This window comes from Melopsittacus undulatus, chromosome 4 (assembly GCF_012275295.1).
Source record: "Melopsittacus undulatus isolate bMelUnd1 chromosome 4, bMelUnd1.mat.Z, whole genome shotgun sequence".
Taxonomy (NCBI): domain Eukaryota; kingdom Metazoa; phylum Chordata; class Aves; order Psittaciformes; family Psittaculidae; genus Melopsittacus; species Melopsittacus undulatus.
In genome coordinates, this window is record NC_047530.1 from 12,845,226 (window position 1) to 12,859,859 (window position 14,634).

At 39.7% G+C, this 14,634-nt stretch overlaps 1 protein-coding gene across 1 annotated transcript in view; it reads right to left on the bottom strand.

Moving 5' to 3' along the window:
- Positions 1-14,634, bottom strand: part of SOS2 (SOS Ras/Rho guanine nucleotide exchange factor 2) — a 56,705-nt gene that overhangs the window by 40,392 nt on the left and 1,679 nt on the right. The window contains exon 2 of the mRNA XM_034062013.1: positions 2,126-2,251. Coding sequence (XP_033917904.1) covers positions 2,126-2,251 — 126 coding nt within the window. The remainder of the gene's footprint in view (positions 1-2,125; positions 2,252-14,634) is intronic.

Genomic DNA, 14,634 nt, shown 5'->3' on the forward strand with positions numbered 1-14,634 from the left:
GTGATCACCTCCTGCTGCTTGGCCCACTGTGGTGCCCTTACTCCCCAGCATCACCAGGCAGCCATGGCATGTGGTGTGGTGCCATACCTGACCTCTGCTTAGAACTGTAACAGTGTGAGGCCTGGATGAGTGGTAAGCCTTAGAGAAGAGAATTCATAGCTGAGCTCAAGAACTAGCTGAGAAAAAATTGTGTAATCTGTGTGTCCTTTGATAACAAGATTTTTACACATATTCTGAAATGTGTGTAAAATGCCCAAGATCTTCTTAGAGGCAGCTTTTAAATATTTGCAAGTGGCCATTTAACACTCAACTTTCTGTGTCAGCTGTCTGTGCCAGGTAAACACATGGTGACCTTTCCTCTTGGACAGCAGCCGAAAGCTCTGGGCTGGTTCACGGAAATGAACTTTCCTTGAGAGAGTCTACCAGAAGATCACCCACAAAATGGATGTAATGTGGCATTCAGCTGTCCTTCAACTTAACAGTGCACTTCACAAGTAAGACACACCTTCTATGCTCTGACTTTACTGGTTCCCAGTGGTTATTTTTGGAACAACGGGATGGGCTTTTTCCATTTATAAAACCTTTATAATTTGAGATTTTAGACCTTGATCTTGCAAATACTTAAGTAAAATATTATGCACGGATATCTCCAGGCTGTTACATAAATATCTGTATGATAACTTTAGAGATCACAGCTTTATGTTTTCTCTTAACCACTAAAACCAGCAGAGCCAAAAGCTTTAATTTGTGGATCTTGAATGTTTGCTGGCAGCACAATCTCGCCAACAACATGTAACACAAAACTGAATTATACCTTCTAGCTCTGTATTATTAAATTAAATAACTACTTTATTGCCAAGTGCAACAGTGTTTTACTATTCACAGCTTTAAAATGCCAGGTATATTTAAATACAATACACAGGATTTAGTGTTTGCTGCGATATGCGTAACCACAATTCAGAGAGTTGCTGATTATCTCGGAAGGCTGTCTGTACTGCGTGCAGTTTTGCACACAGTAATTTGTGAAGCATACATATACTCAGTGAAAATTAATTCATACATACACACAGGGTAATTTTATCATCTCATGACTCAGAGGCAAAAAACTATGGAGCTGGTGCACAGAACAGCCAGTGCTATCTCAAACCATCCTGTGTGCTGAAGGGTCGACTGGGTGGAGAAAGAACATGGAATTTCTCAGCTCCACATCTGAAGTTCAAATCCAAACTCAAGGCAGTAAAAATCCTGAGTGCTATTAAGGGACTATCAAGTTTTGCTTTTATTTAGGCATAATCTTTATGCATCAGTATTACAAAAGACATTAAGCATAAACCAAAATTTAATAATTAATGAATTAACTTAATGCTGAATAAAGGGTGACTGTTGCTAATAAGAAGCTAAAACCCCTCAGGCAATTATTTTATGTATACATATATATATATATATATATATATATTTCTTTTTGTGACACACATATAGAATATAGACAAGGACTTCATTTTGATTTAGGCTAAAAATCCTGGACATACAGATTAATGTAAAATTAATACCCTACAAAACTATAATGGGTCACAGCTACAGGAAAGCATGTTCTCCCTCTATGCTGCGTACTGAAGCACACTCCATTAAAGCCCTCATTTTATAACCGATGGCACAAAAGCAGACAGCTGCAATAATACAAGAGCCTCAGTGAGTTCAATAAAGTTCCAGGAACATATAACTCTATTCCCTCAGTTGCACAATCCAAGCCTAACAACAGTAACTGCTCATTCCAATATTCACTTTTTTCTGTATATTTATGTGAAAGATTAGGAAGAATTCCAACATCCTTACCTTAACTCCAAAGTGCATTCAAGCAGCAGAAAATCTTTCAATATTCTGCATTTACAAAAAGAATATTGAAAGAAAAATCCCACAATTTCTATTGTGAAGCTCTGCCTAGAAAAACTGGTCTCTGATTAAGCTTGTTTTATAAAATATGAATATTATATAATCTTTTAGAAAAGTAGTATTAACAAGCTCTGTTCTTTGGATTCACCTTGCTTTAGCTTCAACCTGCACAGCTCAAAATTCCTGAGTTCATCAGCAATTCTATAAGCAAGCACTTGGTTTTCTGGTATCTTACCTCTACATCTTGGACCGTCCGTGGCTGAGCAATGCATAGTTTGTTTAGCAGCTGAAGTATCAACTCTTCAATGTAATACAGGGAATCTTCTTTTGCTGAAAGGTTTGGGTGAACCTGTTGCTGAACCTGTCCGAAAGGATTAAAAGAATTAGTACTTTTTAATTCAAAGCTGTACAGAAGGATGAATCATAGCAAAAGCAGAGAAAATCTGTACTGTAGTGCTACAAATTCACATGCTTCCAGTAATTTCCCACAAGTTTTGCTACGTAGTTAAGATGGCAATTCCTATTCCTGCAAAGTTGGTATCTCTATTCAATTAAAAACTATGTATTTAGCCTTTATGGCACAGAAGAAATTTCAAGCCAAGGCAGATTTCTGCCAACGATGCAGTGAGAACAATTGCTGTGGGTAACTCTCCAGTTACTCATCCAGAGAATGAGTAACATACAGTTATGTTACTAACCCTACGAGTGAGTACTGGGTGACTGTGAACAGAGAAGAAGCATGGACCCACCTGAGGAGGAAGTCTTAATAAGCAAAGACACCAGGATTAGAACTAACCAGTCTGCCAGGAAGCAGAATCAATGTGCTGTTAAAACCTGTGGCAATAAAAAGCCAGGGCCATGCATGACATGGGAGATGGGCAAGAACTCCCTGAGATGCCTAAGAACCAGAACACTAACTAGAACATGAAACACTGTCTTGAGGCATGAGAAAGAGAGATGTGAAGATACAACAGAGAGGGAGACCTAAGGAAACACAGAAGTCAAAAATTCAGGAGTGTCAAGACTAGGAAACGCACTGTGATAACAGCTGACTTCCACCTCCCTCTAATGCAAGGCAGTATAACACCTTTTATCTCACTTCACAGAGATTAATCACCACTTTTGTTTCCAAAGCCAAGATAGACCAGACACCTGGAACAGTCAACCTCAGCATGCGCCTGCAAAAGCTAAAAGGCCACAATGAACTAGTCCTGGTCCAGCATGACTTTTTCTACTAAAAATCTCTTGGAACCAAACAACCACACCTTAAAAAAAAAGGGTAAAAAAAGCTTCTCACTCAACAGTTAGTCTATATACACAGTTTTCCCTGGCAGCTTCTCAATCAGGAAAGTGCTAACTAGACCTTAAGACTACTGCCAAAAGATTCATAAGTAATACAGTCCAGGGAAATTCCCTACTCTCCCCATACAAATTATATGTTAATCACCTCAAAAAGGCAGTATTTCTTACATTGGCATTCTGTGTGTGGTTTCAAACACAAGACAAATGGATCAGTAGTTTCTTGGGGGAAGACAATAACATCTTTGGGCCAAACTGAAAATCTGAAATAGAGGCACTTCTCTCTCTACAAACTACAGGTGAGCCCACAAACACTGATGGCTTCTGAGAGCTTTCTCCACATTAAGTAACTAAAAATTTCATAGCAATACACCTTGGGGGCACTGAATTTGCAGTCCTGCAGGCTTTTGTAAATGGTGCAAAAACCAGATCAACAAGGAAGTAAGGTGTCTGGCCAGCTTCCTCCCCTGCCTGCTGCAAGGGTGCCCAGGAGCTGGAGTCACTGCAAGGAACTGCTAACTGCTCCACCTGTGCCAAGGCCTGAAAGAACAGGGGGCACAGGACTGTGCTTTGCCCCCCACACCTGCACATGAGAAGAGCAGCCAGGATGGCCAATACGTAGGGACAAAAAGTGAAGATCCATGGAGGGGACCACTAGAAGGGGCTGCTGCTGTACATCTTCGAAGTCCTAGAAGCAGAGAAGATGACTTTGATGGAGAAGTCTACCAATGTACAGGGGAGACAGGGGAGCACAGACCAGGACCACACATATCAATGATGGGAATTCAAATGTCTCAGGGAAGGGGGAAGGGACACACACACTGAAAATGTGAAACATACCCTGGCATTGATTGTGTTGGAGATAACAATTAAGGTATTACACAGTGGTGGTAAAGAGAGACTGCCAGTTGTGGGGGTTCCTGTGCAATACCCAGGAAGAGATGCCTTCTCAGGCAACAACACAGATATCTAGTGCTTAATTCTGCACTGGCATCCTTCCTTAAGAAGTATGGGTGAAGAAGAAACATAGTAATAAAGTTGTTGTACACTAAGGGAGAAGGTAATCCACATTTTGCTTCTAATCTAGCTGTTCAGTTTTGTTAGTTTTATACAGCTAAGTATCACTTAGTCTTCTGCACCTCAAACATGGGTATCTCTGCTTCTGTAACTGTTGCAGAGCTGACATGTATACAAGGTCCTGTAGTGCTGAAAAAAACAGCAACTAAAAAAAAACAAAATCAAGAAAACCAAAAGCACTGCTTGAAAACACTTACTTAAGACTGCGGGTTTTCAACAATAGTCAGTGCATTTCTTGTTCTTCCTGACCATGAGAGTTTAATTCACAAAACAATGGAAAACCAGGAAGTGTTGAGTTAAGGTCCTGCCACGTATCTCTTACACAAGCACTACTAGAGCAAAAGCATTAGCTAGCTACCTAGGAAATAAGATGAAATTATATTTCACCCACAATGAACTCTTAATGATGTTCTACAGAAATGACAAGAACAGGAGCTGTAAGATGAGAAAGGGAAGCTGTGCTCCCCTTTACGAGAAGATGGGCAACTCCCATTTACTGCATCAGATCGCAGACATCCTCCTCCCCTCACAAGGGTAGCTCATTTGAAAACAGACATCACTGCCACAAAGAAAATTACTTCACTTGTAACTAACTTCACACTTTCCTCAGCTTTTTCAAGAGCATGTGGGTATCTATCAAGGGTGAGGACAAGCAGAGTAGCACACAGTCCTCTTCCAACACTGGCAGAGAATTTCAGCTTCATACAGTGAACACAAACTTAAGTGCTGGAGTCAATTTTGCTTCTAAGGAGCAAATCTGACAACAAAGCTGAACATTTCTTGGTTGAGACAGCTCTTCCTGGAGGATTTAGGAATCAGCTTCCATTTGAAATGATACTTGCCTGCAGCATTGCAGGAAGGCCCCAGGGTTACTTGCACACTCCCTGGCTTTAAGGGAAGTTATTTTGACATGAGTGCTGTTACTGAGAAAAAAAACAATTTCATAGCGAGACACTGTTTTTCACAGCAAGCTGAAAAGTTATAAAAGCCGTGCACTGGCTGATCAAACCACATGCCACTGTATCAAGGAGAAAACACTGTTTACAGTATTCACCTAAGCCCTGACTGAAAGGGCTGTAAAAGCAGAGACTGATAAAACACTAAATGTATGGGAAAAAAAGCAGTAAGAATTACTGAGGACACTTTCCTTTTGGCAGGTGCATTCACTGATTTCAGGTTCAGACTGTAATATTTGAGCACAAATGCATTAGCTGGCATGAAATAATAACACCACAGTGAACACAGAGCTAAATTTTAATCTTTTAACTGTTTCTTTTAAGAGTCAAAATACCTAAACCCACCATGTGTTGCACTAACCAGCAAGAGCTCTGCTGCAAGAATTTGAGCAGAAGCTATCATAGAATCAAGGAATGGTTTGGAAGGGACCTTCAAGATCACAGAATCAAAACCCATCCATTTCCAAATCTCCTGCCACAGGCAGGGACACCTTCCACTAGACCAGGCTGCTCCAAGCCCTGTCCAACCTGGCGTTGAACACTGTCAGGGATGGGGCAGCCACAGTTTCTCTGGGCAACCTGTGCCGGTGCCTCAGCACCCTCACAGTGAAGAACTTCTTCCTAATGCCTAACCTAAAGCCACCCTCTGTTAGTTTAAAGCCATTGTCATCCCCTTGTCCTACCACTGCTTGCTCTGATAAAAATTCCTTCCCCAGCTTTTTTGTCAGACCTATTAGGTATTGGAATGGGAAGAAACTAGTTTTTTTCCACCTATTTTAACTCTGAAACAACCCAAGCAGAGTGCCTGAAGTCATTAAAGAGGGACATTAAGGTTAGCAGGACTGTTTTTTACTGTGTCATTCACATACAATTATTCACAAGCTCTTCCAAGGAATAGAAATGAAGTAACATGTAAATCACCTGAATACGGCACTTAAACATCGTCTTAAGGCCTATCTGGGGGACATGCATTTATTTTAGATGGGAGTTCCTGAACTGCGCCTTCCCTTGCTTTTCTCTACTTCTCCCTATTCTTGCACCCCACCAACACATGCATCTTTGATGAAAATCCAGCAGCAGCTTCACAGCGGTCTCTCCTTCCAACAGCAGTAGCTTTCAACAGATTTGAAAGAGCTCTCTGAAAGCTTGACTGCATCTGAAAAAGCAGAGGCTCTAGAGGAAGACAAAAACCCCTTAAAGATAAACTGAGATCTTTCTCTCTATTCCTTTCAAGAGACAGGTCCTGCACCACGCCACAAAAACTTATAGAGAAAACAGGCAGCTGCAGAGATGAAGTCAGGCTCAAAATTCCTTTCCAGTGAGATGTTAATACTCCTTACAGGCCCCTGGGAAGAAGTCTGCTAAGAAAATATGAGGATGTAAGCCCTTCAAGGAGATATAGGACAAAAAATAAACTGATCTTATTTTTTGGAACTAATGCAATAGTGGACTTAATTTTGAACTGTGGGATTTCTGAATCCCAATAATACCTGGACTTGGGGAAACTCAAAAGTCCAGAGTATCAATAGGTTCTGTCTGAAACAACAAAAGCTGAGGAAAAACCAAACCAAACCAACCAACCAACCAAACAAAAAAATAATCAAAACTGAAAGTGACTTCTTTTTAGTACTAATGAGACAAAACAGCAATTTGGCTATACTGCCTAAATACACTTTTACATAATACATGTATTTCGGTAGTAAAAATATAGTCAAAAAGTTCCAATTTTTCCACAGTAAGCACATCAGCAAAGCAAGAGATTGGTCATAAAAATCCCAAACAACAACCAATCAACCAAGAACTGAAAAATCCCAAATCCATAACATGCACATCGAGTCTGCAGACAGCATACACCATCACAAACATGTGAATTTATATTCCAGAAAGACCAGGCTAAAACATCCTCTTCCCTACTTATATTCAAAGCAACTACATTTTCAGAAAACAGAATTCTAATATTACCCAAGATTTCAAAACAAGAAGTTTCTAATTTAAAAAATGCCACCACAAAATCTGTTAGCCTGATGATACATTTCTAAGCTTACTGTGCAAACAGGATAGCTTAATAAACTGCATGTTAAATTTGTCAACTGTTTGTAACCAAAACTACTCATTCCCCTTTTCCCACAGAGACCAATTTCAATTCAGAAATTATTTATGTTTTACTTGCCTCCTAACAACACAGTTGCAGTGTATCAGTGGACAAGTACAACTTTGCAGGGCTGTTTGTTTACTTCAAGAACAAAGTATATAAATTTGGGAGCAAGAAAAATAATTAGAACACAGAAGTTAAATATTTATTACCGTGGGCTAGTCAAGGTCTTGCCAACACTTGTCAGTATTTCCATACGCTATGTTCAAGGTGATGAAAATGCATCCCTGACAGAGAAAGCAGCATTAGGTTTGTCCCATACCAAGAAGCTGAAAGCCAGGAAGAGAAAAAAAACTAATCTGACAACTATCTGGTTTTAGGTTGAGGCCTTATTCCTTATCTTTTCTAAAGATAAAAAGAAAACACTGCTCATTAGAAACATAAAACATCTACTCCAAAGGCATTCATCTGGATGATGTTCTAGAGGAAGAAGGGACCAGATGTAATAACTTAAAGGCCTGTCATTCTCTTATTCAGTGTAAGATGTCAGCATGGATACTCACAATTTTCAAGTGTAAATACAGCATAATTCTTTGGAGAGAACCACAAAGATTTAAATACTCATAGAGCTATCCCAAATAAAAATGCACTGCCAACTTTTTAAAAACTCCACACATTCCTATCTTTATTTCCAGTACAGCAATTTCTAGATGGCCCATCTTTCTTAAATTAAATTAATAAATGCTGATAGAGGAACAGTATGAAGCAGTCTTTTAAGCAAAACAGAACATAGTAATTTACCTACATACACCATTTTAGCTTTTTCACTGTGATTCTGAACATTTGATTCATGGTTAGCAAAATAACCAAATAACCTGAGCTACAAAAAGCATCTCAGGTGTAGATCATCTGTCAGTTGACCGACTGCTGAAAGGTGACTGTACAGGGGTGATTAAACAGCCATCTTACTGCACCACTTCAGTGTAAATACATATTTTCTTTTTCCCATCGTTAGCTATTTACTATTTTGCTCTAGTATGTTCTAAATGAGGGAAGGGTGAATTAAACGAGGTTCACAATGGGTGTGCAGACAGGGATATGCATTCTGAAATAGCTTTGAAGATGGTCCTAAGATCTGCTGGGAAGTCTGCTTGGTGCAGGCAGAATTACTGAATCATTTCAGTTGTAAAAGACTTTTAAGATCAGAGTCCAACTGTTAACTCAGCGCTGCCAAGCCTACCACTACACTATGTCCCTAAGTGCCATCTTAGTGTACTATGGACAGGAAAACAGGATAACAACAAAATAGTCTCCCCAAAAAAACAGTATATTAAAACCTTTTTGTTCAAAATGTAGCTTTTTATTTATGGGAGGGGGAAAAAAAATAAAATTCAGAGAGTGATGTTCCCCCAGTTCCTTAACTGCTTTTTAAACATACATTGATCATGACAGTACAAACGCTGCTGTACAGTCAGGCAATGAATTGTAAATCAAAACCATCTTTTTCTGCAATGAGCTGTAGGATGCAAAGCACCTCAGAGGCACATGGTGGAAGGGGCTGGTGGATCCTTGAGAGGACAGCAGCACTGATTTCAGGTTTCTGCTGATTACGGCACAGATGGGTTTCCTCCAACAGCTGCCTGTAGTTTCGCCTGCTGGCAGTTTCCTACCATGCCTCCCTTCTGCTCCATCTGCATTTCCTGTCTGGTTTGTCACACCACCTTCACAGTCTCTGCTTTTCTACCAAACAGAAAGTATCTCCTTTCTCCAGTTGATGTTTCCTTTTATACAGAGTCAAGAAACTAAAATGCGTGTATGTTTACATGTGCACAAACACAACATTTGAATCTTAAAAACAGATGGAAAATTAAGCATTTGGATTTTATCCATTCATATAAACCACCCTGTTTAAATTGAGATAAACTCTGACTGAGCCAGACACAGCCTCTGCCCTGTGATACTGAAGGAAAACACCACAGCCAATGCGGAGATCACTGTGCATGTCTTAATTTAATGCTAATGAGTTCTATTTCTCCCTCAATTCTTAAACACATCATTTCCCAAAGCTGAGGGCTGCTCTGAGCCCTGAACCTTGCACCCACAAGCTCTCTCTCCCCACTTCTCACATCACACCACTCCTCAGAAGAACCACTCACACAGGTAAACTGAATTATCCGAACAAGTTGGTAACTTTTCAATTAGGGTCAATTAGACCTTTAGAAGAATTAAAACCAAAAATTAATTCATGAGCAATGCAGGCCAGCAGAGTGAGTTTTGAGATTGTGTTTTAAGTGGACAGACACACGGATGAAATAAGAATAAAGGACGAGAAGGAAAGATAAAAACTACTAAGAAATAAAAATAGGCACCAAACCTTAAATTTGGAGGCACTGACTGTCAGTCATTTCTTTTTGAACCAGATGATCACTGAACTAACATTAAAAAAATTAGGGACAATGAAGAGGTCGTAAATGGGAAAAAAAGATGTCCTCAGTATGTCTTTTGACATGACTAACCTGCCGAAGTCAAGGAACAGTAACAGCTGAAAAGCCTGGCAGAAAGGGACTTTGAGAGGCAAATAAAAAAGCAAAAATTTCAACAGCTTCTCCATGAGGTTAGATAATGTGCAAAAAGGAAAAGAGAGGTGAACAACTGGGGAGAGAAGGAGAGATGATGGAAAGGGGACAATGATACACTTCAACAGGTGAAACAGCTCAGGTGCAATAGGGACCACGCACGAAATGGGATGAGAAAAAGAGAGAATCCTGGAATGGTCTGGGTTGGAAAAGACCTTCAAGCTCATTCAGTTCCAAACCCCCTGCCATGGGCAGGGACATCTTTTGCTAGACCAGGTTGCTCAAAGCCCTGCCCAACCTGGCCTTGAACACTGACAGGGATAAGGCAGGCACAGCTTCTCTGGGCACCCCATGCCAGTGCCTCAGCACCCTCACAGGGAAGAGTTTACTCCTCATATCTAATCTAAATCTACCCTCTTTCACTTTAAAGCCATTACCCCTTATCCTAGGAAGACACGTGGCACACCAAGGGGCAAGACAACAAGCAGTGAGGTGGACAAATGCACAAGACCAATGTGAATCACTGCAGTAAACGTTTTGTTTGGTTTTCCTTCCTGTGCCCAGTTAGCCTGGCAGGTCTTCCAAGTTGATGCAAACGCCAATTTCCACGCTGCATTTTAACAACAGGTAGTAAGTGTTTCTTCTGCTAATGCTGCCAAATGAAATACAGCATTCCTACTACTTTTAAACATCTCTGATCTTATTTCACGCCACTGGCTGAGAAATTTGCCAACTGCAGATTCTAGTGACAGTATTTAAGCTAAGCAGGGTGAGCGGTGTTGTGAGGCAATAACCACATCTGTACTTCAAACTTGGACAGGTCTACGTATTTCACAGGTAATTACGTATCACAGGCACTTCCCTTACTTGCCGTTCTCCCAGGCAGAGGCATTCCTGTTTGCAGGAACTGGAAATCTGTAAGGGACCAGGCTTCAGAGCTCTAGCAAGTGTATTCATTAGATGCAAAATGACCTAAGTAAAACTATTATTTTAAAACATCATAACAAGCAACTTTAGCAATGAAATTATAATGCATTAAATAATAATTCATGCTAATGAAATCGGCATGTATTAAGTAATGATCCATGTTAATGAAATTAGTATGCATCAAAAAATAATCCATTATAATAACACTACAATTAAGTAATTCAAACCCAAGGGGGCCTGATCCTGCAATGGACAGAGCAATGAAGAAAATGGGGCAGTCCCTGCACATACCCTATTACCAAACAGAATACAAACCACGCAACCTCACACAAGAGCTGTGTCATTCATTATACATTAAGTCTCATATGGTTTAAAATATAGAGAAGCACTGAATTAATGTAAACCTTAAAATGTCCTCAGAATGGTCTTTCATATTTCTGTATGCAACATTTGCTAAGAATAAACCCTTCAGTCATGCTCTAGAAATCTGATGAGTAGACCAGAGCAATAGTGGAATTGTTTTAGAAAATGCAAATAGTGTACAGTGCTGTGATTATACCAACATGTGTAGTGTCTGCAGAAATGTGAGTATTAACTGTTTGACTCCATTTGTAGATAATGAAGAAAAACCAAAACAATAATACAATTTTATTTAGAAAAAAATCAAAAAACAAAGTAACTGAATGCACAGCTCTTGTTTACAGAAACACATTTTTAATTTGCCTGTGGATTTGTAAGCTCACATAAAATGATAGTGCATGCTAAGAACACACAGTTTTTCAGGGCAAATAAATCCATATGTACATGTCCAACAAGGTACTATGCACTCTTTTCAGAAACACACACTAGTTCCATGGAGTCACCCGTTTCATTTTGAAGACTTGTTCCAAGTAATCGGAACAGATATTCCAGGTAGCAAGAGATGATAGTTGGCATTAATGAAGTTTTCAGTTACAATTCCCAAAAACTTTTTATACAATGCATGTCCACTGCATTGAAACTGGGACCTTCAGTGGGTGTGTGGGAGTTATACACTCAGCTAGCACAGAGATTCAAGCAATTTTCTTGGGCTGCCCTGTAATCCCAGCCTCAACCTGAAAAATCACTTCAGTTCTGGGAAGCTAAATCTGGAAGAAAGTTGAGTGCAAGAACAAGCTTTGGCACTGGACCTGTGCTAGGAAACCCAGTTAGAAAATTGAAATGCCAGCTTTAGAAATGGGTTGTATAATCTGAAATCTTTCCCCACAAAGGCCGTGGGACCAGGAACAGCTAAAAAACAAACAACTCAAAATAAACCCAAACAACAAACACCTGCAGAGATAAGAAAGGGGAAGAGTACAAACTCCACACCACTGCAGAAGATCCCAATTCAAAAGGGTCCTGGTTTCTCTGGAGAAGGATCTGGCCAGGCGTGGAGGAGGGGAGCAGAAACACCCCTCACTTGCAGCCCTCTCAAATGGCATTGCCCTGCTGAGCACCAGCTTTAATGAAGCTTGCCAGTTTCAACGTCCCAAGAATTCAAACCAACCAACCCCGCCAGCAGGGCGCTTGAAACGCATGTGATTCCTGCTGGAACAGCTGCCTGCGTGCTTCAAGAATTATTCAAAGAGACATTGTGATCCTTTAATAACTGAAGTCAGTTCCCAGATTAAAAGCCTTTATAAAGCTTAGACTGTAGATCTGTTTGAAGTGATTTACTTGCTACAAACAGCAGTTCAAGTAACTTTAACCTACACAACCAGATAAAAATATTGTTTTCTTCTGATTCATTTACTTTGACAGGACTTTTATAATGAGTTTCATTATACTCAGTTCCTACTTAGGTTTCCAGCACAACAACAGAAGACAGCAAAATGTTTTAGAGTAAGGGCATGCTTGCCATCTACCACCTGGAAGACAGGCAATATATGAAACTGCTTTAAAATTTTCTGCTTAATAGATTCCATAGTGACAGTGCTAAGCATATGATGACATAAATATATTAAAGGTATTTTAAAATATCTGGTTTAATGATGTCTTGCTGTTTAGTACTGTTTTTTTTTTTTTATCCTAAAAGGACACACTGGTAGGAACAATTTACCACTCTGCTAATTTTAAAGATGAATGGCCACTTAAATGCCTACAGAGTATTGTTCAAAAGACAGATTTTCATCTTTTTTTTTCACATACTGAAGTAAGAACTGATGTATTTTACCATTCACCCCCCCACCCCCCTCCCCTATTAATTCTACACAGTTGACATGTAGCAAAAGTAAACACAAGGGTTTAAAAGTAGTTTGATTAAAAGTAGTGACCTTAAACTTGCTGAATGCTGGAGAGCTTCAAAGCATGTTACGGACTTAAAAGTCAAGAAGCAAGGAAATACTGTCTGTTGTTAGTACTGGCTCCTTGTCCACGTCCACATCTTTCTATTTCAGAATAAGATTTCTCACACCTTAACATATATGAGGAAAACTAAAACCTCCTCTTTTTCTAGTACCAGTTTCTCTTCTTCAGAAAGGATTAACAAGAAAAGCTTTCAAGAATGGGAAACAGAACAGCATCTCTGCACTGTGATGAAAACCCAACCCAGAAGTTTAAGAACATTTCTATTCCAAGCATTTAACAGAAAAGTTTCTGAAACTCAGACTTTAAAATTTTCATTGCAAAAGCAACCTGCTTGAAAAGATCCCATCTAAACTGGCTGACAAGACAGTTTTTGAACCTCTTCAGAACAAAATTACAGACTATTTGAAAACTGTGGTAACATTTTTAGAAATTCTGGAACACCTGATCCGATGCTTTGGGGCACACTTTGGATTCAATGCCGCACTTGTCAGCTCTCCTATAGATAACGGAAATGCTCTCATCTCATTATGGAAGTGAAAATGCAAGATGTAAACAAAACAACCTATAGATTTTCTAAAATGTCCTGGTTTAAAAATGTCCAGTGTTCACATTAGGGCATTTGAGTTTTAAAGAAAATATTAAAACTGACAGTGTCTCCCTGATAGCCTGACTACAACAACTGGAACAATGAAACAGTTTTGACTCACTGATACTGTGTGTTCATAGAAGAAAGGCCCATTACAGTACAATTGCTTCATGCTAAAGGGTGGGTACTGCAGACAAGGAACTTTCCCAGGAAGAAAAAAACTGTCTATAGGCAACTACAAAATTTTACAAGTAGTCACTGATATCATAGAATCACAGAATAGTTCAGGTTGGAAAGAACCTTAAGATCATCTAGTTCCAACTCCCCTGCAATGGACAGGGACATGTAGCACTAAACCATATAACTCAAGGCTCTGTCCAGCCTGGCCTTAAACAAAGCCAGGGATGGGGCATTTACAACTTCCTTGGCCAACCCATTCCAGTGCCTCGCTAACCTAACAGTAAAGAACTTCTTCCTGTAAAATCTAACTTAAACTTCCCTGTTTAAGTTTTAACCCATTACCCCTTGTCCTACCACTACAGTTCCTAATGAAGAGTCCCTCTCCAGCATCCTCATATCAAGCCTTCATTTCCTCTGGTTTAGAAAGTCTAAGTTCCTGCTAAGTTTCTCTTCACCAAAAACAAGTGTACAGAGACAGCAATTGGTAAGAGCAGGACTAATCCAGCAACCTTTATGCTATTTGTATTTCAGAATTATAGAACCACCTTGAGTTTTAAAGAAATCCTTTTAGTCAAACTGATACAGCTACACCTCACATTTGGATGGATGCTAGTTGGTGTCAAGCTCCAGTGACTGGGAAAGGAGCAACTTTAGGAATGGCATTCCCTAAGCTTCCTGAGACACACTGGAAAGCAACTATTATGAGGAAGAGGAGATTCAAAC